This window comes from Numida meleagris, chromosome 7 (genome assembly GCF_002078875.1).
Source record: "Numida meleagris isolate 19003 breed g44 Domestic line chromosome 7, NumMel1.0, whole genome shotgun sequence".
NCBI lineage: Eukaryota > Metazoa > Chordata > Aves > Galliformes > Numididae > Numida > Numida meleagris.
The window spans coordinates 14,045,358-14,066,215 of NC_034415.1; the positions used below are offsets into that span (position 1 = coordinate 14,045,358).

General features: G+C 41.9%; 2 protein-coding genes across 5 annotated transcripts in view; one reads left to right on the plus strand and one right to left on the minus strand.

Moving 5' to 3' along the window:
* The window catches only part of MTF2 (metal response element binding transcription factor 2), a 44,222-nt gene that overhangs the window by 11,515 nt on the left and 11,849 nt on the right, over nt 1-20,858 (minus strand). Inside the window, exons 1-8 of one of the 4 annotated variants that reach the window (XM_021404795.1) lie at nt 16,088-16,226; nt 5,374-5,572; nt 5,145-5,226; nt 3,647-3,742; nt 3,192-3,292; nt 2,734-2,882; nt 1,571-1,666; nt 343-411 (exon numbers count right to left, since the gene is read on the minus strand). In XM_021404795.1, the coding sequence (XP_021260470.1) occupies nt 343-411; nt 1,571-1,666; nt 2,734-2,882; nt 3,192-3,292; nt 3,647-3,742; nt 5,145-5,226; nt 5,374-5,572; nt 16,088-16,092 (797 nt within the window). In that variant the 5' untranslated portion in view covers nt 16,093-16,226. Of the gene's footprint in view, nt 1-342; nt 412-1,570; nt 1,667-2,733; nt 2,883-3,191; nt 3,293-3,646; nt 3,743-5,113; nt 5,227-5,373; nt 5,573-7,053; nt 9,129-16,087; nt 16,227-20,858 lie in introns of those variants that run through there. The other 3 variants (XM_021404794.1, XM_021404797.1, XM_021404796.1) reach the window with 3 other exon arrangements.
* On the plus strand, nt 16,132-20,048 carry LOC110402565. Its single transcript, XM_021404811.1, has 2 exons — nt 16,132-16,639; nt 17,020-20,048. Exons 1-2 carry the CDS (start codon nt 16,132-16,134, stop codon nt 17,154-17,156), a joined length of 645 nt encoding a protein of 214 aa, XP_021260486.1. The 3' UTR covers nt 17,157-20,048.

Sequence of the window (20,858 nt, forward strand, 5' to 3'; positions counted from 1 at the left end):
CTTACTCTGATACTTGACATATTTCACTTAATTTAACAGCAAGACAAAGCCTGAATAAAGGACTTCTGTTTAGGTATTGCAATCTTCAAATAGACAATAAGCAAGTAGTTAGGTGCAACTTTACTGAACAATTCCAGGAATAAATCCCAAGAGAATCCAAGTGCAAATACGCACGCATTTATGAATAAACTTCGAAAGAAAAACTATCCCTATTCATACAAGAACAACTCAGGAAATGACCAAAGACAGCAAGTGAATTTCCTTCTTAACAAGGAAATTCAAAATACCAACAAGAAAAGCAGCACTTATATTCAATTATTTCTTTATTTTAATTGCACTTACCATCTCAGGGGTAAACGTTTGAGGTATTCTGGTCCAGAACTGCAAACTGAGCAAATGAACGTATAAAACCTAAAAAAATATACACATGTACATGTATGTATGACTGGGTGGTGGGTGCCGGTAAACATATATGTGCATACAAGAGGTTTTAACAGCTGCCATTAATTTCCACAGTGCGCACTGTCTTATATCTGACCCAGTAGTGGTCTCTACTTCATAAGTTTTACACTCCACATCTTCCTTCTTTTCTCCCCTAACTTGTGACTACACTCCCCAGTGTCCCTATTCCTTTCATTCAAATGTAGAAGCCTATGCACAAGTGCAAGTATGCATTTAAAGGAGCATTTCCTAGGTCTTAATTTCTTCATACAAACATTCAGCCCAACCAAGTGCTAAACAAAACTACAACAGATCACATATTAGATGCTCCTTGATTCCTTAATCCAGTTTTCTCTCTCATTTGCTCCAACTACTCCAAGCTCTTCCTAAAACAAAAGCACAGACCAATGCCCTTTCTCATTTCCTTTTTGCTCCACTCATCACACACGAACACAGAACATACAGAGTTGTCATCTGACTATCCATCCTGATTCTCCAGTTCCCTCTAATAGTTCTAAGCGTCCAGGAAAATAGTTGGTGGGACGTAAACAAGTTAGATGGAAACAGAAGCACTAATGAGCTACAAGCAATGGAACAAGTAGGGAAACGGGAAAACATTTTATCTACCCTGTTTCACTAATGGCAAATTTTCACACAGTTGCTGGATCTTCTGTTCTGCACATATGAACTGACCGCCTACTTCAAAGCACAGTGATGTTGCTTATGCGCTACATGGTGAGATATAGAAAACCCTTATCTGCGTTGTAAGGCCACTACGGTGTTCTGCTTTAACACTTCTGATCCCCCAGCAGCCTATAGCATAATGAACCTCTACAAAAACTTAAGTCCATAACAGTTTGAAATCAGCTATCCACTGATGACCTCTCCCTAATTTTCTTTTTCTCTTTTGTTTAAAGGCTGTTTAATGTTTCTGTTTAAAAAGATGCCAAAAAGCACTCCCCTGGTGCCTGAACACATTTTGTTTTCTGTAAACTTCTGTGCTAAACTCACCACAATGTTTTTGAAAAACACTTAAGTACTACACATGCTTTATTAAAAGTTCATCTATGAGATACTTCTTCCCCATTTAAAATGAAAACAACTATAAGGTACAGCGCGAGTTTCTTACCTGTCACCAAAAAGCATTGGCTTTTGGAGGCACTGCACACAAGCCTCGTGGAACCACTGCTTACATTTGCAGCACTGCAACATCTTTAGATACCAGCTTCACCAATAGAAAGAAAAAACAAGATGTATGGTAAGTTACTCAAGGTGACTCTTCATTACATTTAGATTAAATAGCAAGGGATCTTCTGACATAAAGTAATTTCCACAGTTATCTGTAAGGATATCTCAGCATCATTTAGTTCCACAGTGAACAATTTTTAGTAAAGAATGACTAGGAATAAATTAAGTAGAAACTTAAAAGCTTTGCTTTTTCACAGGACTCTGACTTGCCCTGACTTCAAATCTTCAATGCTGCCGTACTCGTTCATTCACTCATGCAGATACCAGAGTATTCAGCTCTACCTATTTGGACGTCCTTGCTCCTTATAATACCCTCAAGAGGAAAGAACACCTTTTTTCCCCACCCTTGTAATAATTACAATATAGGGCATAATGTTACAGATCAGACAGGATTCTATCTCACGCTATCCTCACATTAATTCTGACCCAAACGCAAGGGAACAACTCAGCATAATTTTATTCACGTGAACAGACAGTGCAGCATCTATGCAAATCTAAACAATAACACAGCAACAAAATATTCCCATTTCTTTTTCAGGGTGTCACTGTTTATATATAGAAACTTAAATTAACAGGCAACATTTTATCAGCATGCCTTTCTAAAAACAAAGAACTTGAAAATACATATAGCTATTTTAACAAAGTTTAATAAATTTATCTGGACATCAGTTTATATTTGTGACTATGCACAGTTGTATCATTAGAAAAATGCCACCTACAACTCTAAGATCAGCTCTCAAGCACAAAACAGCAGCAATGCAACAAAATTTACATTACTGCTTGTTGTAGAAGGGACAGTGTTACGTGAGGTCATGTGACAAAACTGAAGCAAACTGAAAGATACGACGCAAGGATGAAAGACATCATTAATGTATCTCCCAGGAGTTATTTTTAAAATAATGAGTAATTTAAAATTCTACATCACATCAAGTTTAATTTCTCTACACAAGAGAAACAAAGTCACGAGTACAAGTCTACAGGATCGAGTCAAGGTTTGCAAATGCATTATGGAGAAAATTTCAGGCAGATCATCTGTTTACTTACTCTCCAGGTCCTCCACAATAGCAGTAACACTGCTGGACATTGGTTTTATGACCTGCATCCCATTCAAGGTCTGTTGCGTTATATGGTAAAGTTTGTTTCATGACTTGCAGTGCTTTGGCATTTGGTCCTTTCTTAAGCGCACCACCTCTCTGTTTGAAATCAATACGCTAGTTTACCAAAACAATCATACGTTTCTGAAACTTTCAAATCCTTTAATTTTAAAGTTACCAAAATTCATCAATAATCAAACTAAATGCTCTCATACATACTTATGCTTTACTATACTAGCATATTTACTTAAATGCTAATTCAAAGACAAATGTCATCTATTTCTAAAATTAATATTAGTCTCCAAAATATTCATCTTTCCCATTCACATAAGATTAACTGGAGAAATTGCTCGTTTCAAGTTGAAACAAGTAAGTAATATGTATCAAGTGCTTCTTCTAGAAACACACCTTAGTTGTTGTTGCAAAAACACACTGTCGACAGAGCCATTTATCATCTGAATCTATCACGCTGGAATCAATATTTGGTGTGTGGCACAGCTGATGATAACCTGTATTAGAAATAATTAACCAAGGCATTATAAAAATAGCAAAGGAAAACATTAATGAAAAGCAACTATATATAATTTTAATGGAACTAGAAAGCATTATCCTTGACCAAGTGCCAAACACCTGATCAAAAACCTTAGTAACAAAATCTTTAAATCTTCTTCGTAAAAGAAGTAACTCTCCGTACAGAATAGATGTTAGTCACATGGACTACCATTATTCACTGACCTGTTAATAGACTCTAAGAGCTATGAAATCTAAGATCAGTTGAGCAATCAGTGGTAGCCATGTCAACATCTTCCTTCAGAAAACAAAGATTTTTTTAAAATGCAGGAAATAGGAAAAAATCTAGTTACCTTGCCCACATTTATCACATATAACCATTTCATTCGGTGCTTCTGAATACTCTTCCTGACATATTGTACAGACCATTTCCCCACTTTCAGTGGCCCCTAGAAAAAGACAGAAGTGTGATTTTTTGTTGTCATTTTCAGACTACAGCCACAGTTGGATCTATTCCCATGCATAATTTTCTTTTTTATAAATGAGTTACAGATCCACACATTGTAGATAGAGATTTTTACAGAGCCTAACACTCTAACAAAAAATAAACTCAGACATTTTGAATGGACTTAATGTATTACAAGCATTTATATCACTTCTCATAGGCTGCCAAATACATACAGGTTATATGTTGTGTATTCCATGGTTCCTTAACAACAATAAAAATTAAATAACCATAAATAACGAATGCAAATGTATACTGAGAAATTGTCATCAACAAATCCTATCTGGACAATTGGTAGATATGTTCTGTATTCGCAGCAGCTTGTTCTTCTTTTTCAATACATATTATACGCACAATTTGGTGCAAACCTTTTTGATAGGTTTGCCCAAACACACAGCAAAGAAAGAAAATTTACTGGAATCAAAAGTCCATCTTGCTTCACTGACACCACATATCAGTGTAAAAATCTAGATTAAAATACAAGTTATTTAATCTATGCGCTATCATATTCATGCACTAACGTTCAACTTACCATAAACGTATTAGTGGCCATTACTTAGTGCCATACAGTAAGAATATTTTAGAAGCTTCTCAGAAATGAAGCTTCTGGGGTTTTTCTTATTATGAATACAAAGCTTTTCTCATTAAAAGAATGTTTTATTTAAACACCAAAAAATCAGCAGGAGCCACACCAGCTTCCATTACTTTTATCTGATGAACAAGTTTTAACTGATTTTCAGACAAAACTGTCATTGGAATTGTCATAAACACTTTGTTAGCATTAGATTATTGTAATAATTGCTACTCTCCCAAACGTCCAAGAAAACAAAGTTAATAGAACACAGACATCTCTTGATACTTGAGCATTTCTTTAGAGTACATGAATACCCTCAAATCTGTAACAATTTCTATGTTAAACAGTTATGGTGTTACTTTTAAATATGATAATTCCATTCAAGTTTAGGATTTTAAAATCTTTGGTTTCTTTCCATGCTATCCTGTTTCAACTGAAAACAACAGAACAAATTCAATGCAAATGAGGTTCCGTGAGTTTTCTGTTAAGACAGCATTACACTCTACTCTCATCAAAATAAACAGAAATGCAATTATTTTTAGAAGTGTAACTACACGGTTACACAGAAACAAAAAAGCAAAAAAGTAACTGTAACCATCAAGAGTTTTTGAAAAGAAATTGTTTTTTAATTTGCCTAATGTATGATCCTGCATCACATTAAATTACATCGCTCTTTTGGAAACACGAATACAATGCAACAATTTATTTTAACAGATATAGTAATCTAAACAAATAAAATACCAAACAATGACTACTTCACTGAAGCTCTTGCCTGTTTGTATGTCCTTCCAGAGAACCCAAGACTTGGAACTGTCCTCAAATATAATGAAGCAGTTCTGTTTCAGTTTGTTTATCTGGAAAACATGAATACAGTGGAATCCATGAGTAAAAGGACTAAGTATAAGAATGTATTTAATCTTAGCACTATTGTTTCACTTAGTTGTCTTACTTAATCAACATACCATACTGTAGGACTGCAGTGAGGTTTAACAATTGTTTACCTTTTTGATAGTTCCAAGATAAAACAAGCCATCTGACCATCTAGCTAGGACATCCTGACCTTCTTCAAATTTACACGGTGGCTTTTTGGCTTTCTGTCCATCACGTAATGACAGTTTGGGCAAGGATGCTGATGCCTTATGACTTCGACGTAAAGGAGACCGCTTATGGACCAGTGAATTACCCGCCGCTGTAGAGTCTCTAAAACAAGAGAACCAAGAGAAAAGGTAAACTAAATAACGGTCAAGTAAAAAAGCAGCCATTTTCAGTAATAATGATATAAAGCTACAACTCACTTAGCTATCTCCAGAACTTCAGGTAACTAAAAACCTGGCCATGTCTTTAGACTTGTCTAATTTTACTAGTAAGTAGTACCTCTGCAACTACATGCAGAGAAAAAAACAGACAAGTTTACATCAAAGAGAAATACTCTGCGAAACTGACTAATGTAAACAGGGATGGGGAGACAAACTTTCCAGCTACCAGTCTCTTCATGAAGTAACCAGAACTCACCAAAAACATTCAATGCAGAATTACGTACGCAAAACATTCATCACTCAAGACACTGAAAGATCTTTAGAATTCCAAGGAAGCTAAAAGGGTTCCAAGCCTATTACTCGGGTAATGAAAGCCGCAGTCTACAGTAAACATGGTGCTCAGCAGTTAGCTACTCAGAATAATATAACAAACAAACATATATGAGGAAAAAAAAAAAAAGAAAGCACTGTGCTACCTGAAAGTCAAGGTTAATTTAAGCACATCGAATACAGCACCATGCTTTGCCACTAAACATATCTGTCAAGGTTTCCAGCACAAGAATAATGTCTATGTGTAAGATGTCTAATGTAAACTACAGTTTTATCCTCTATTACAATCAGACAGGGAAAAAAAAAACACAAGGAAAAGCGTAAGTTCTTTTAATTTTTCTTTAGGCATGAAAATCAAACCGAACAGCACACCTCACGCAAAATATAAAAAATGCAGTGAATTATAAAATAGACCTGGAAAAGGCAGGTGGAAGAAACTTCATACATACTAAGCAGAATCTGAGTCACCGTTCCCATATCCAACCATATTTTCTTTTTGGAAAAAAAGTGCACCTATAACTATGGTGAGAACACAAGGGCAAATGAAGGATCTAGAAGGACTGAAGTTTCACCTCACTCATGCTAGCACAGGTACATTATTATAAGCAGCATTAACATTTGAACTAATCGCAGAGTACCAAGAAAAACTAAATTAAGCAGTGCGCCATATAGTTCAATGAAAATTTATATTCAGACATTAGAGACTGAAGTTTCACGGAGACAGGAATCCTTTCTCCTTAAGAAGTTCACTGTTCACTTTCAATATTCAAATAAAATAGGAAGAAACAATTTTTCTTTCATGTCCTAATGGAATTTTCTTCTGCAAGTTTCCTTGTTTAGTTCAACACATTAAGCAGAACTTCAAGCTCGTCTCACAACTGGAACCACTTCATTTCATTTGATGCCCTTCATCATTTTCCAGCTTCTCCCTTCATGCCCCAGTAGTGATTTTTAGATTCATCTTGGAATATCTGCCAAATAAAATCCCATGAATTCTGCTGCTTTTCACATGAAGGCTACTTAACGTTGGCACTGCTTCTCCAAAGTTCTGTTGCAACCTCTGAAAACAGCTGAGGATTCAAAATTCAAACTTACAACAAAAGAACTGTAGCTGAGCCTGCAGCACGGGTCATTTTTTATTCTCTCCTCTCTCCCAGGAATAACACTTCCAGTCTTTCTCCCCAGTGCTGCAATGAGGCATTGAATTAAAAATGTCAGAGACTGATTAGAAATTCCAGGTTCTCATTCTATCCGCAAACAGGCAGCCCATAGCCACCTCTTCTCTTCCCACTGCGTACTCTACTATTCACACTGGATTTCATTTGCCATTTCATAGAAACACAAAGGTTGGAAAAGACCTCTAAGATCATCTCATCCAACCATCAACACATCACCACCATGCCCACTAAAACATGTTCCTCTGCGTCACATCTACACATTTCTTGAACACCTCCAAGGACAGCAACCACTTCCCTGGGCAGTCTGCTCCAACGCATTACCACTTCCTTCCGAGCAGAAATTGTTCCTAATATCCAACCTGGATCTCCATTATCCAGTCACTCAGAAGCTTGAAGTTCTTGATGTTTGAACAGCTACCTTCTACACTATTCTGAATCTTATCCTTAGAACATTTTTACATTTAAATTTACCATCTTCTGCATATCACTGCAAGATTTTGCCCCCTGTCTTGTATAATGGTTTTAAGTTTTAGAAGAGCCTTTGAAACAGGCCCCAGCCCTCAACACATGAGCAAGCACCTTCCTTTCTCTCCACTTTTTTTTTCCTGTACAATTGTTTTCATACAAAAGCACCAAACAGGCTCATAAATAAATGCATCTCAAGTCAGCCACTGAAGACAGGAAGGAAAGGTTTTAAATTCCATCAGCTCCTCAAACCTCAGTACACAGAAGCCCCAACTAGCACAAAGCAAGAAATACTCATGATGTTCAAAGGCAGGCAAGTTGTGCTCGAAACATCCCAGAAACAGCCACGAAACTATACCCTGCTCTCTGTTAGCAATTATTTTCTTGGAAAGAAATCATCATTAGGAAGTATTAAAGTATTCAAATACTTAAAATTACATCTATGAACATGATTTAGCATATTAAACCAGTCAAACTGCAGTGTGCATTTCAAATCATCTAAAGCAAAATGACTAGGCTAGAGCACCTTGAAACACTTCAGTGAGTGTTTCGACAGACTATTATCTTCTAGACATTCAAAGATGTTTTTTCCAGCTATTTTCAGTTTTATTTATAACACTAGAGAAAGCAGCTGGAAAGCTATAATGGAGACTTTTTTTTTTTTCCCCAGCACACAAAAAAGATTTGGAAGATGCTGGGCAGAGTAAGCAAAGAGATGTAATCAGTTGATTTACTAGTATACTATCCAGTACAGAATCACACCAACCATTAAAAACAGTTTTTGTAGGAAGTTAATGAAAACGCAAGCTGATGCTAATTTCTTGCTTGACAATTTTTAAATTAATCCAAGTGGTCTGCATTTTTTTAAGGAACTTGCTTTCCAAGTCTTCCCTAATGCCACCTCCATAGTACCTTCCTACCATTCCATTTAGAAAACTACCAACAGATTTAGTAACACTAAACCCATCACCTTACAACTGCTCTCCCAGCCCTGCTCAAGGCAAAGTATTAAACAAGTGTCTTTCTTCTTTTCCCCGGAAAAAGAAGAAGACACATCTGATACGAAAACCTACCTTGACTCATTTAACTTGCATAGCTAAGCTGCACTGCATGTCATACAAGATGTCTAACTTAACCATGCATAAAGCTCTACATGCTTTATTCAATACTGTCTATGTGGTAGCTGTACTCTGATTCAAACACTTAAAATACAAAGAAAGTACTTAAGCATCTATGCAATTTTCCAGAAGTTAGTGGGGAGATTCAGTAAAATTTGTCTGCTTGTTGAGATATGCTTTATAACAGGAAATATACTTTCATAATTCCTTAATAAGGTAGCCTCATCAAATACTGAGAATGCTGATTTTTTTTTTCACCTCAGGGTCTACATTGTAAATATATTCTCAAGCAAGACAAACAGCAGACCTTTTACTCATTTACACCTTTTACATTCATCTACTTAATCATAGAATCATAGAATGGCCTGGGTTGAAAAGGACCTCAAGGATCATCGAGTCTCAACCCCCCTCCTGAGTGCAGGGTCGCCAACCACTAGACCAGGCTGCCCAGAGCCACGTCCAGCCCGGCCTTGAATGACTCCAGGGACGGGGCATCCACAACCTCCTTGGGCAACCTGTTCCAGTGCGTCACCACCCTCTGTGTGAAAAACTTCCTTCTAATATCTAACCTAAATTTCCCCTGTCTCAGCTTAAAACCACTCCCCCTTGTCCTATCGCTATTTACCCTCACAAACAATCGTTCCCCCTCCTGTTTATATGCCCCCTTCAAGTACTGGAAGGCCACAATGAGGTCTCTTCGGAGCCTTCTCTTCTCCAAACTAAACAAGCCCAGTTCCCTCAACCTTTCCTCATAGGAGAGCTGCTTGATGAATTAAGTTACAGTCACACGCTGCAGTAGGAGACAGTTGCTACTCGGTCAACAGGAATGGCAAATTCCCTCCAGAAGTGAGCTACTAAATGCTGTTTCAAGCTTATTACTGAGCCATGACACACTACGGATAGCATCATATCTATTAAAATAAAAATTAGATTTTTGTGTGAGAATTTCTCAAGTATCTTCACTGGAGGTTAGCAAGTTTCATTGTTCACATAATACCCCCAACTCCCATTTCTTCACAAAAGCCTCGTAAGAGAAAGAAGCAGAGAAGTTGGGGAAAAAACACATGAAGAAGACAGCATTCACCCCCTCTCCTATCCAAGTAGATTAACATCGTGTTCCAAATATAGCAGTGCCAAAATAGGTCATTCATATTCCCATACCCCTTCGATCATAACAACTGCTCTGAGATACTCCTGTTAAGAACTACTCCCTTGACAGTTATTTCTTGAGCCAGCTCAGTTCTCTGCCTCATTTTGCAGAATGGTTTGTCAGCACACCAGCGCACTGCGAACAAGTAGATGGGGACAGGAACTCCCCCAGCTGGCACCATGGAGCACACCACTGAACTACAGAGCACTTCATCAGCAGTCAGCCATTCCAAGCCCTCTTCCATGAGGAATTGTGCAATTCACAAATATTCTACCAGCCGCAGATGATAGCTACCCTACAAGCACAGGTAGACATCGGAAGCCAATTTTAAGTGTTAACAACTAAAAATTAAGAGATCATTTTCATCCGCTGAGAACTCAAAACAAGGACCTGGAGATTGTTTGTTCATTACCAATAAATACAAATCACACCGAAGCACAACCGAGCCCGGAGAGCCCAGCAGGTTCAGAAGAAAGGAATTCGGTTTAGAAATGAGAAATTTTATAATTTATTTTTATACATGCATACACTACATACTACTGAGACAACTCATGTAGATCCTAAAGCTATCTTGAAGCTAGCAAACAGGGTGTCACACAGAAGATCTAGAGAATGAACTTACAATAACCAGAGGTAAGCATTTTGTTCTGGTCAGAAGTAGTTTCACCCCTTCAGTTTCAATTTACCTGTAACTTTTAACAGAATAAGTATAATTCTATTAAACTTAACAAGAAAAAAAAAAACAAAACACTCTGAACCACAAACAAGGGTTGTAAAATGCCAGCAGCCTGTTCTGCTCTTCACAGCACAGTACTGTCAGCATGTCATAGGGAACAGAAGTGGAGGAAGGAGGGGAGAGCCCAACAAAGACAGAACACAGAGCTGAGGGCACTTCATGCTCCCTCCCACCAGCTCTGGAATGACAGGCTGACTTCTCCAAGCTTTCTATCCAGTTTTCTTTCCCTTAATAAGGATTCGTTTTCTGTTATTTTAAACAGGTCAAAGCACTTCACAGAGAGGCCGGGTGACAAGACAAGCCAACACCAAGCAAGCAGCAGGAGCTCACAGCCAGAGGGCGGCAGAAAAGGGGAACCAAGCTGTTCTGGGAGCTGCAGACTTGTTTACCCAGCACCAGCGCTGTATAACCAAGTCCAAAGCCATGCTCCCACTGCAGCTGCTAACCTGATACTGGGATCCAGCACACTCTTCGCAGCTAGAAATACTGGATCCCAGCCCCATTTCTTCTCCCCTTCCTTGCATCATCTCTCCCATTTATCAGACTTCATGCTGAACAATATCCTTTCACCATGCCAGCAATACCCCTTCCCCATACAAAGTGATCCCGCTGGGCCAAGAGGGATGACACACTAAGCAGGACACTTCCCACTGACTGACCCAAGCCCAAACTTAGGACCAGTTTGATTCAAAAACCCAACAAGCTCACTTGTCATCACTTTTTTGTCATAATGGTAAATTTATTGCCGAAGTCACTCTTACAATTATAGAGGAATAGTCTATTATATTAGAAAGTTGCCATTAATTTTTTTAAGCAGAAGATCCAGTGTAAGTCCAGATATAGCCTATGCTTTTACACTACTTCATGCCACTTCAAACTGCAGTGACACAGAACGTCTACAAGATACACACGAGCTCCCCATCTTCATGCTATTTCATATTCTGGCACAATGAAAAGCCTAAGCCACATCATCAGCTAACCCAGGCATCACTCAACCTGGACAAACAGTAAAGGTTAAGGAGAAGAAATATATTCTAAAATTTTTTTTTCAGTTTTTGCAGATGTTGTAGGTAATGGAATAATTTGGGTTGTAAAGGATCTCAGAGGTCTCTCATTCTGCTCAGTTCAGCCACCAGGCCAGGTTGCTGCAGGTTTACCCAGCCAGCCCTGAAGGCCTCCAGTGACGGCGGCCACACGCCCTCCCAGGGCCCTGCTCCGCTGACCAACAGGAGCCTAACCAGCCGCAGTTCCCCAGCTTGACCTTTCAGCCCGTTCTAAAAACAGATTGAACATTTGCCATTCTCCAGTCATCACTGATTACCCCTGTTCTCCACAGCCTAAGATGATAAAGAGCAGTCTCACAGGAACATTACACAGTTATCGCAGCGCTCCTGAAAGCAGCCTGTCTGGTCTCATGGATTTGTATGAGTCAAGTTCACACATTTATTTAAACCTGTGCAGCAAAAGCCAATTCAAATGCCACTCAAGTAAGCAACACTTAACAGATCCAATCACAGATAGAGGGTTAAATATTGTTTAAGGCAGCAAGACTAATCAATGACTATCAAAGACTTCAGGGCAGTCACTTTCTGTACAAGCTGCTCCTTGTAAACACGTTACAATTTCTCATCTCGCTAACTTCTCACCATTATTCAGGTCTATCATAATACATCTGTCATGATAGTAAGTTATTTTCATTCAACACATTACTACCCCAATAGGATTGTGTTTGTTTTCTTTTAAATCACTGGAAAGAGACTTACATTTTGGCCTGTGTTGTTCTGTCTGGTTAGACACTTGAGAAAACTGCACACTAATCACAGAACATTTTTTTGTTAGTTTGTTGGGGTTTTATTTGTTATTGGGTTTTTTTTTTTAGTAGTTCTGCGGTTTCAAAAGTATATCACATTACCTGATAGACATGGTACTTTTTTTTAAAGCAGTAATAAGAACTAAGAACCAGCAACTCATCCAGCTGATTAGCAGTTAGGTTCATGAATCCATTGTGCATTAGAAAGAAGTTGGGCCGGAAGACTGAAGGGAAGGATAGTTCCCTTCTACTCCAAACTCACCAGACAGTGCGTAGTGTATTGTGTCGTGGGTCTCCCAGCGCAAGAAAAACACTGGAGTACCTGTCCTGTGAGAGGAAGCTGAGGGAACTGGGCTTGTTCAGAGCAGACATGGAATAGCTTTAGGGAGACCTAGCAACAGCCTATGAGAGGATTATCAGGATGGGACCAGCCGCTTCACAGTACTGCATGGCAGGAAGTTGAACAAATAGATTCTGATGGATACAGGAGTAGGTGTTTTTTTCTCCCATGAGGACAGTCTGGTGGTAGAACAGGGCCCAAGGTGCTGGGTGCCCCCATCACTGCAGGCTTTCAAAGGCTGACTGGATCACATCTGTGGCATACCCTGGTGTGGCGGCTGAAGATGCATCGAGTAGAACTAGGACCTCCTGAGATCCCTTATGACCTCTATTTCCTGATCATATGACCCTCTGTAACAGGATTGATTTATACCACAAAAAGGAAAAACACGCTTATCCTGGTGGCTACCTAGCTATACAATCATTTGTGATTTGGGTTTTATTTGCTCAAGCCCACCCTCAAGAAATAACTGGAAGTGTTTTAATTCTATCTGACATGCAAGGCCAAAGGATTAGTCTTCAAAAGATCATTATAGAACATATTTCCCTACATACTGAAGTATGTAGGGAAATAGGGCAGGGTAGCACTTTGGGATGGATCACAAGTTTATACACAGAAAGAGGCAGAAGGTAATGTTAAGGAGCGAACAATGGTATTGAGAACCTTCCTTAAATATTCACTCAGCATCCCCTTGATTACAACAGCTGTCTTTTGGTTTTCTGCAGTATCCAAACACAGCATGCCCAGCAACACAGCTAAAGGAGCATGGGATGAGCACTTGCACCGGCAGTTAAGATTACAGTCAGTGCACTGACTTGTGCTGGAAAGGAAAAAAAATAATCAGAAGTGATCAAAACTCATGAAGATAAATTTCTTTCCTAAAAGTTTTTTTTTTTTTTTAAACAAGAACTGTGACTTTTATGAGCACTACATGAAAGTAAATTAAAAATAAATGAAATTAAAACAAAGACTGAAGTATTATGAGGGCCATTCCAAAAGTAGTGCCTCCTATCTTATCATGATGGCCCGCAACATCAGAGGCAGATGCTGGGGGTACAGCAGTAGAGGTTGAACCTTTCAACCAATATTCCATTACATGTTGTTGCTGTGCAACAGATGGCAGCAAAGGGGCAGTCTGACAAAATGGTGTCTGATATGGAAGTGCATATGAAGCAAAGGTGTGTCACTGAATTCCTCCATGAAGAAAAAAATTGAACCCTCTAATATTCGTCGCGACTTGCTGAGCATTTCTGGGGACCAAACAGTGGCTGTGAGCACAGTGAGGCAGTGGGTGCTCTGTTTCAGCAGAGGCAACAGTGGTCACTGGTCACCTCTGCTGGTGCAGGTTTGTATGAGTGCAGCATGCAGGCTTTTGCTCACTGCTGGTGAAAACGCACAGCTTCTGGTGATGACTACACTGAAAAACAGCGTTTTGTAGCTGAGAATTTTCTCTATCAAAGACTGTTATTGTGCTCTTTTTATCTGTACCTCAGAGCAAATGAAGCCTCTTCGTGTCATAATAGATTCTACCTCCTAGGAACAGACCATCAACCTGAAGTGTAGATTGTTTAAAGCATAAATTAAAGAAGTTCTGGTACTTCCAGTAACAGGTATTACTCCGCCCAAGGACCCTCCAGCACTACCCATGGTTTCATAGTTCCCCTGGTGTGCTTTACTCAAAGACACACTTCCCCTCCATTTCCTGCAAAGAAGGTCTGCAAAGGAGGCAGAATCATTTCTGCAGTAAGCTCAGAGATCAGTTGCACAGAGAGTAAATGTCAATTCCCAAATTAAGTAAAGATTTCTACTGGCTTTCAGTTACTCTTATTTCTTCCAACAAAGCTTTCTCCTCTACTCCTCATTTTGTTGTGCAAAATGTGCTTTAAAGCAACTTTAGGTGCCTCTAGTACTATCTTAATTGACATTTATCTCCATGGAATACACATGCCCAGACATCACCGGTAAAGGAACTGCAACCATACTTGTTATGGCTGCTTTCTCGTACACTTCACCTCATCTCCTACCACAGTGAAGGACAAACATCTCCAACCCAAGTCTTGACATCATCTTCAACTACTGTGTATTTATGTATACATACACATGCATACACGCACCCCTCAACAACCAGTAACCAGCCACGGGAAGACAACCCAGAGCAGCTCTGTGGATTGTCAACAAGTTCTTTCCCATATCTGATGGGGTAAGAGTTAACAGCAGAAAACACAGCTATGTAATGGTCTCAGTACAAAGCCACATCGCACTACTGCTCTTTGCAGACACCCCCTCTTTTCAGTACTTTATTACACACATTCGTATTTTCTATTTTTGTGTCCCCTTATTCTCTTCTCACTTTAAATTAACAAGGCATAAACATATTAACCTGGATCCTAATACTCCTCAACTAAGCTTTTTTTCTCCCTTCTTTTAACCTCAAACACTCCCGGGTTTTTTGTAACTTGAGCTCTCAGAACGAACACCGGAATGTTTGCTTTCAGCAACCTGATTATAAACAACAAAAACGAGGTAAACTATCCCTTTATTTCAAGCTCCTGACAGCTTTAGCACAACACGGATCACCTTCCTTTCCGCTGTAAGCCAGAAGAGAGCCGTGCAGCTGCCCATCACTGCGTACGGCCTTCCACAGCTCTGCAGGCCCAGCGAGAGGCGTCGCAGTGTGGGAGCGCGGCGCTGCCCGGTACCTACGCACCGGTGCCCCCGGGCACAGCACCGCCGCGGCACCACGCTGTGCCCTTCAAGTACCGGAGGTACCAACTCATTCTTCCTACGCAATTCCCGAAGAAAAGGAGAGCGAACGCGCTACAGCGCATCCTTTCAGGCGGCCGTAGTCACTGTATTTAAACGAACTAGAAATGCGAGCTTCTAAACACGATCAAATGGCTCCGCTCTGACAGACCGAGAGGTGAGGCACTGAAAGAAACCAAGCGAAGAGCGAAGCCGGCGGCGCTTTGTGCACTCCGCACACCCGAGCGGCCATCGCCTTTTCGGACAAAACCCGCAACTGAGGGCGAACCGCAGCCAGCGCGGGACGGCATCCCCCGCCGCAGCCCCCCAGGCCGTCGCAGCGCCACTCCCTTTGTGTCGCTGACGGAGCGGCCCCACCGCGAGCCCCCCAGCCGAGGCCCAGAGCGGACCCCACGCCCTACGGGCAGCGGAGCGGGGCCGAGGAGCGCGATGCGGTACCGGCGGCCCGAGCCGCAGGACGCGCCCGCGCCCCCGCCCCCCCCACGCAGCCGCCTCCGCCGCCGCCGCCGCCGCCGCCGCCCCTCCCTCCCTTCCTTCCGTCCGTCCTTCCCCGCCCCCCCACCCCTCACCTCATTCGGTCTCTCCAGTGGTGCCAACCGCCTCATGCAGGGAAATGGCGAGCTCGGGAGCCTCCCCCCGGCGCCGCGCTGCGGCCGGGCCCTCGGTGCGCGGCGAGCCCCTCCGAGCGCAGAGTCCGCGGCGCGCTAGAGGAAGGGTGGCGGGGGAGGGGTCAGACCCGCCTCACGGCCAGCCGGGCTCCGGCGCAGCCCCTCGCCATTTTTGTTTCCCGCGGAGGAGAAGCTGGTGCATTGTGGGAGTACAAAGAGCCGCGGCCCCGCCCCGGCGGGCCCCGCCTGCGCCGACAGGCAGCTCCGCGGCCTGGGGGCGGGGGGATGGTGCCGCGGCGGAAGGACACAGGTGGCATCGACCCTTCTCCGTCGGTGAACAAAGAGGGACTATTTTGGGATCGCGTTCCGAGCGGTATCCCTGCCCGCAGCCGGGCCTCGTTGCGGCGGTGCCGGGGCTCGCGCTGCTTCGGCCGCCTATTGTTCCCCAGCCGCTGAGGGCGGCGGTTCGGGCCGGGTGGTGCGGACCTCGGGTTCCCTCGCCGCGGTGTTCGGGTGTGTGGGGAATGGCCCACGCGGGGCAGGAGCCGAGCGCAGCCCGGCGGCGGGTCTGGGCGGCGCGAGGCGCGTGCGGCCTCGGTCAGCCTCGGCGCGTGCGGCCTCGGTCAGGCTCGGCGCCGGCCTGCTCTTGGCACCGAGGCACGGCGCTGGGCACAGCTCCTCCGCGGCGCGCTGCCATTTTGGGAGAGGAGCCCAACTGCAGCTCCCGTTCCTACAGCCGGCACGGCCGGGTGTAACGCGCCGTGAGCAGCTCGCGTTCCGCAGGCTGGGGCGCTAGGACAGCCTTCGCTGAGGCGTTCGGCCGGCACCAGGTGTGCAACGGTGAGCCGGTGCTCGTGCTCTGCGCACCCACGGTCCGCACGTGTTCTAAACAGGAATTCCAGTGAGCAGCTCTCCCCTCGTCCCTAAGTCAGAGCTGCACGACAGGGAAGGCCCATGCGTCCAAGCAGCAGTTGGGCACCGCTGGTGCCGAAGGCAGAGGTCAGAAGAAAATAAACGGCACTCAGTGTGAGAAGAGCCTGCTTGCAAAGATGTAGTTTGTAATCACAACAGACGTGTCAGACGCAGTGCTTAGCAGAAGTTAAACAGTCAGCTTCCTAGGCAGCAACAACAGCTGCCATCACGCATGGCCAACTCACACCGTTCTGGGGGGGCTGAAGCAGCCTCATCCTGCTGCAGCTCTGAAATGATTCCAATAAAAACTTCTCAAAGCTGAATCCCTCCTTGCTAATTTACACTGTTTCGGCAGCAGCATCACCATCGCACGCGCAAGTTCCTGACCAAACATGCACATGCCAGCTCTACCCTTTCTCTGTAGAATAGTTCCCAAAACCAACATGCTTAACTCCCACATAGCTGCAGAGCTGCGTGGCCCCATCCCACCATAAAGCAGCTCTTGCTGCAAAGCCAGGAGTTGCTGCTGCCGTAGCATTATCTTTATCTGAGAGCGGCACTAAAAGAAACCAGGAATTCCTGTATTACAGAAGAATAATTAGGGTCTGATTAGTGTGCTGTTACAGGAATTGTGCTAGCAAGACCAGAATATTGCTCCCAAAGCCTGTTACCACTAGTTTTCTCACTGCACACAGCAGAATGCATCAATATTTTCCCACAACCTAGATTCTACAAAATAATTTTCTCCCATTATATCCAAGGAGTACCATGTGAGCTCATAGCCCAACCCCAAATGAAGCCATTTAAAACTCTCCATCTTTCCTTTAAGGTCAGCTCCAAGCCATACACCTCACACATACACATCACCACCACCTCCTGCTGCAGTTCAGTAACTCATATTAGAACATCCTTTTCTAACCGGCTCAGTGAGTCACAGAACCTCCTTCAGAGAGGAAGCGCTTTTCTAGAGCAAGGACTGTGCAGCCCCCAGCCGCCTGCTCCCTCTGAGGGCAGGGTGCACCTCCACACAGGTGGCAAAGTTCAGCTGCCAATAAACCAGGAGGAGAGATTTGTGCTGAAGGGTCACTGTCGTTGTTCCCTTGCCCAGGCCGACTAGATGATTACAGGACTGGAAATCTCACCAGAAATGGGCAAATGAACCTTTACAAACGGATTTCAAGTTAAAATGCTCAAATCAGCAAGCCTAAATTTGCAGCAGCAGGAGGATCCTTGTTATCACTGGTATATGTGGAGCAAAGAAATCAGCAGCAATAGTAAGCAAACGAGTTTAGATGCTCCTTACATGATCCCCATCACTATACTATGAGACACGTACAGTTAGCCCAATTTGGAGAAAGCACCTTCATCTGCTTTCTATTTGGCACTAGCAGTGAAACAAGCAGTTACTTCTTCTGTTAACATATGGAAAGACTGTATGTCATGACTTCAGAAGGAACTCTCCTGCCCTCCTTTCTTTTTTGTCTTCTCATAATATTTCCAAAGCACTTGAACATACAGTCGCCACGGTTGTGTTTTCAATTTGAGACATAATACGTATGTAGTTTTTGCCACAGAGCAGGCAAAGCCAAATTAAATTACTTTCCATCTGATGTTAGTAAGGCCTTCCTTGTGTAGAAATTTCAGGGGGAAAAAAACCAACAGATTTTGATAACCTATCAGATGCTGTTTAATAGGTATGTTCAGTTTTATACCTTCTCATTTCGCAAACAGCTCTATTGCAGAAAGGAGCTCAGAAATAATGACCTGGCACTGACTTTACCTTTGTTTATTTTTTATCCACGTATTCTTAGGCAAGCTCTTGCCATAAAGTCAAGCAAAAGCAAGGGCTTTCTCTGCTTGATAGCACAGCAGAGAAAAATAAATAAATCTTATATTTGAGACATAAATGTACTGCGTAAAGCTGGATACATTTGAAGAGTCAAAAGCAGTGGCATTTCCCTAAGTAAATGGCCCTTCTCTTGAATATTAACTTATTTTTTCAAAGCTGGTGTTTATATACTTTCCTTGCCACAACGGCCACATAAATATCAAGGAAACAAAAGAAAACAAACACACAAAAAGGTATAAGCAGTATATAAGGATAAGAGCACCAACTGCTGTACAGTATTATTTTCCATTACCTCACTGTATCACACAGCATAACACCGACATGATACCCTAGAACAAGTCAATACTGTAAAGTTTATCCTTGTTCAGATGGTTGTCATGACCACAATTCAATAAGGAGGGAAAATTAGATCCCAGGCCATTTTCTTTGTATTGTTACAGCATGGGAACAGTGAGAAAGCTCACCTGGGTTCTTCCAATCTTAAATCAAGATAAATACAGTACGTCTATTCTTACATAAGCATTATAATTAGTGAGACAATTCACCTATGTGCATTGGTTACGTCTTGACTCAGAAAAGAATCTTCAATTTATAAATCTAAAGAATAGGCAAGCGATTTTTTAAGATATCAAGCGCTTTATATTGTCTTAAAATCAAGTAGCAGTTGTTATCATAAAATTACAGCAATTATTCTATCTTTATTCTAAAGATATAAAAATAGCACTGAAAATATTTAAAAATAGACACCTGTAAATATTGTTCTAGATGGGCAACAACATGAATACTTTTTTTCATCTTCATATAACAACACCACCAAAGAAAATAAATTGATGTTACTGGATGTATGTAGGCTGCTCTGAAAATAATGCCTCCTATTTGTTTCCATGGAAACTATAACAGATGCAGAAAGCACAATAACACTGTTTGATAGAGCAAATTCTCAGCTACAAAATGCTATTTCATAACATAATCACCATCACTAGCTATGCATCCTTGCCAACAAACAAGAGCCTGCATGACGCGCTTGTACAAACCGGCACCAGAGATAACCCACTGTCACTGTTGCCACTGCTGCACTGTGCTCACACCCACTGTTTGGTCCTCATAAACATTCAGCAAATGCAGTGAATGTCAGTGGGTGCCATTTTTTCTGCATGGAGGAATTCAGTGACACACCTTTGCTTCATACGCATTCCATGTCAGACATCATTCTGTCCGACTGCCCCTCTGCTGCCATCTGTCACACAGCAACAACATGGAATGCAATATTGTTGGGAAGGTTCAACGTCCACTGCCGTACCACGAACATCCACCTCTGACATAATGTGCCAGCACAATAAAATAGGAAGCATTACTTTCAGAGCAGCCGTTGCAGATGAACTGGTCTTCATACAGAAACGCTTTTTTCTACTTTGAGCACTTTACCATTTCCATCTTTGCAGGAATGATCAGGAATTCCTGAAAAAAATCCATTCTCTGCTCCCTCACCTTCTCATTATTGTTGGGATCTTGTTTGATAAATCTTAAACTGAATATATTTATTTAAATATATATTCACTATCACGCTCATCGTTGACCTAATTTAGACCACTGAGTCATATAAAAGCAACATATTTGCTTCCTAAGTAATTGCATATTACATCATTCTTATCTCCTTTATTTTTAGCAATCTACTGCCTGCAGCCTTATGAAGATAGAATACCCATAGAATATTGCAGTCCTATTTTAGACTGTAAGTCTGTAAAGCACTTCTGCATCATACACGTGGAACTGCAATTGCTCTGTGGGATAGTATATATTTGTACAGTTTGTATCACCATCTTTATTAGCCTTTGAACTAAGCCCATTTAATCTTGAACTGGAACTCATTTACCTTCTACAAAGTAACATTTAGCAACATAAATCTGTTCTGAAAGTTCTTTCCCTGACACAATCAAACACAGTACTGAGGACTCAAAAAACACAAACTGA

What these genes read in the sequence shown, in the direction of transcription:
- LOC110402565 (XM_021404811.1), top strand. Translation starts at nt 16,132, where the DNA reads ATGGCGAGCTCGGGAGCCTCCCCCCGGCGCCGCGCTGCGGCCGGGCCC. An exon ending in TCCCTCGCCGCGGTGTTCGG is followed by an intron (nt 16,640 to 17,019) that starts GTGTGTGGGGAA and finishes TGTTCTAAACAG; the next exon opens with GAATTCCAGTGAGCAGCTCT.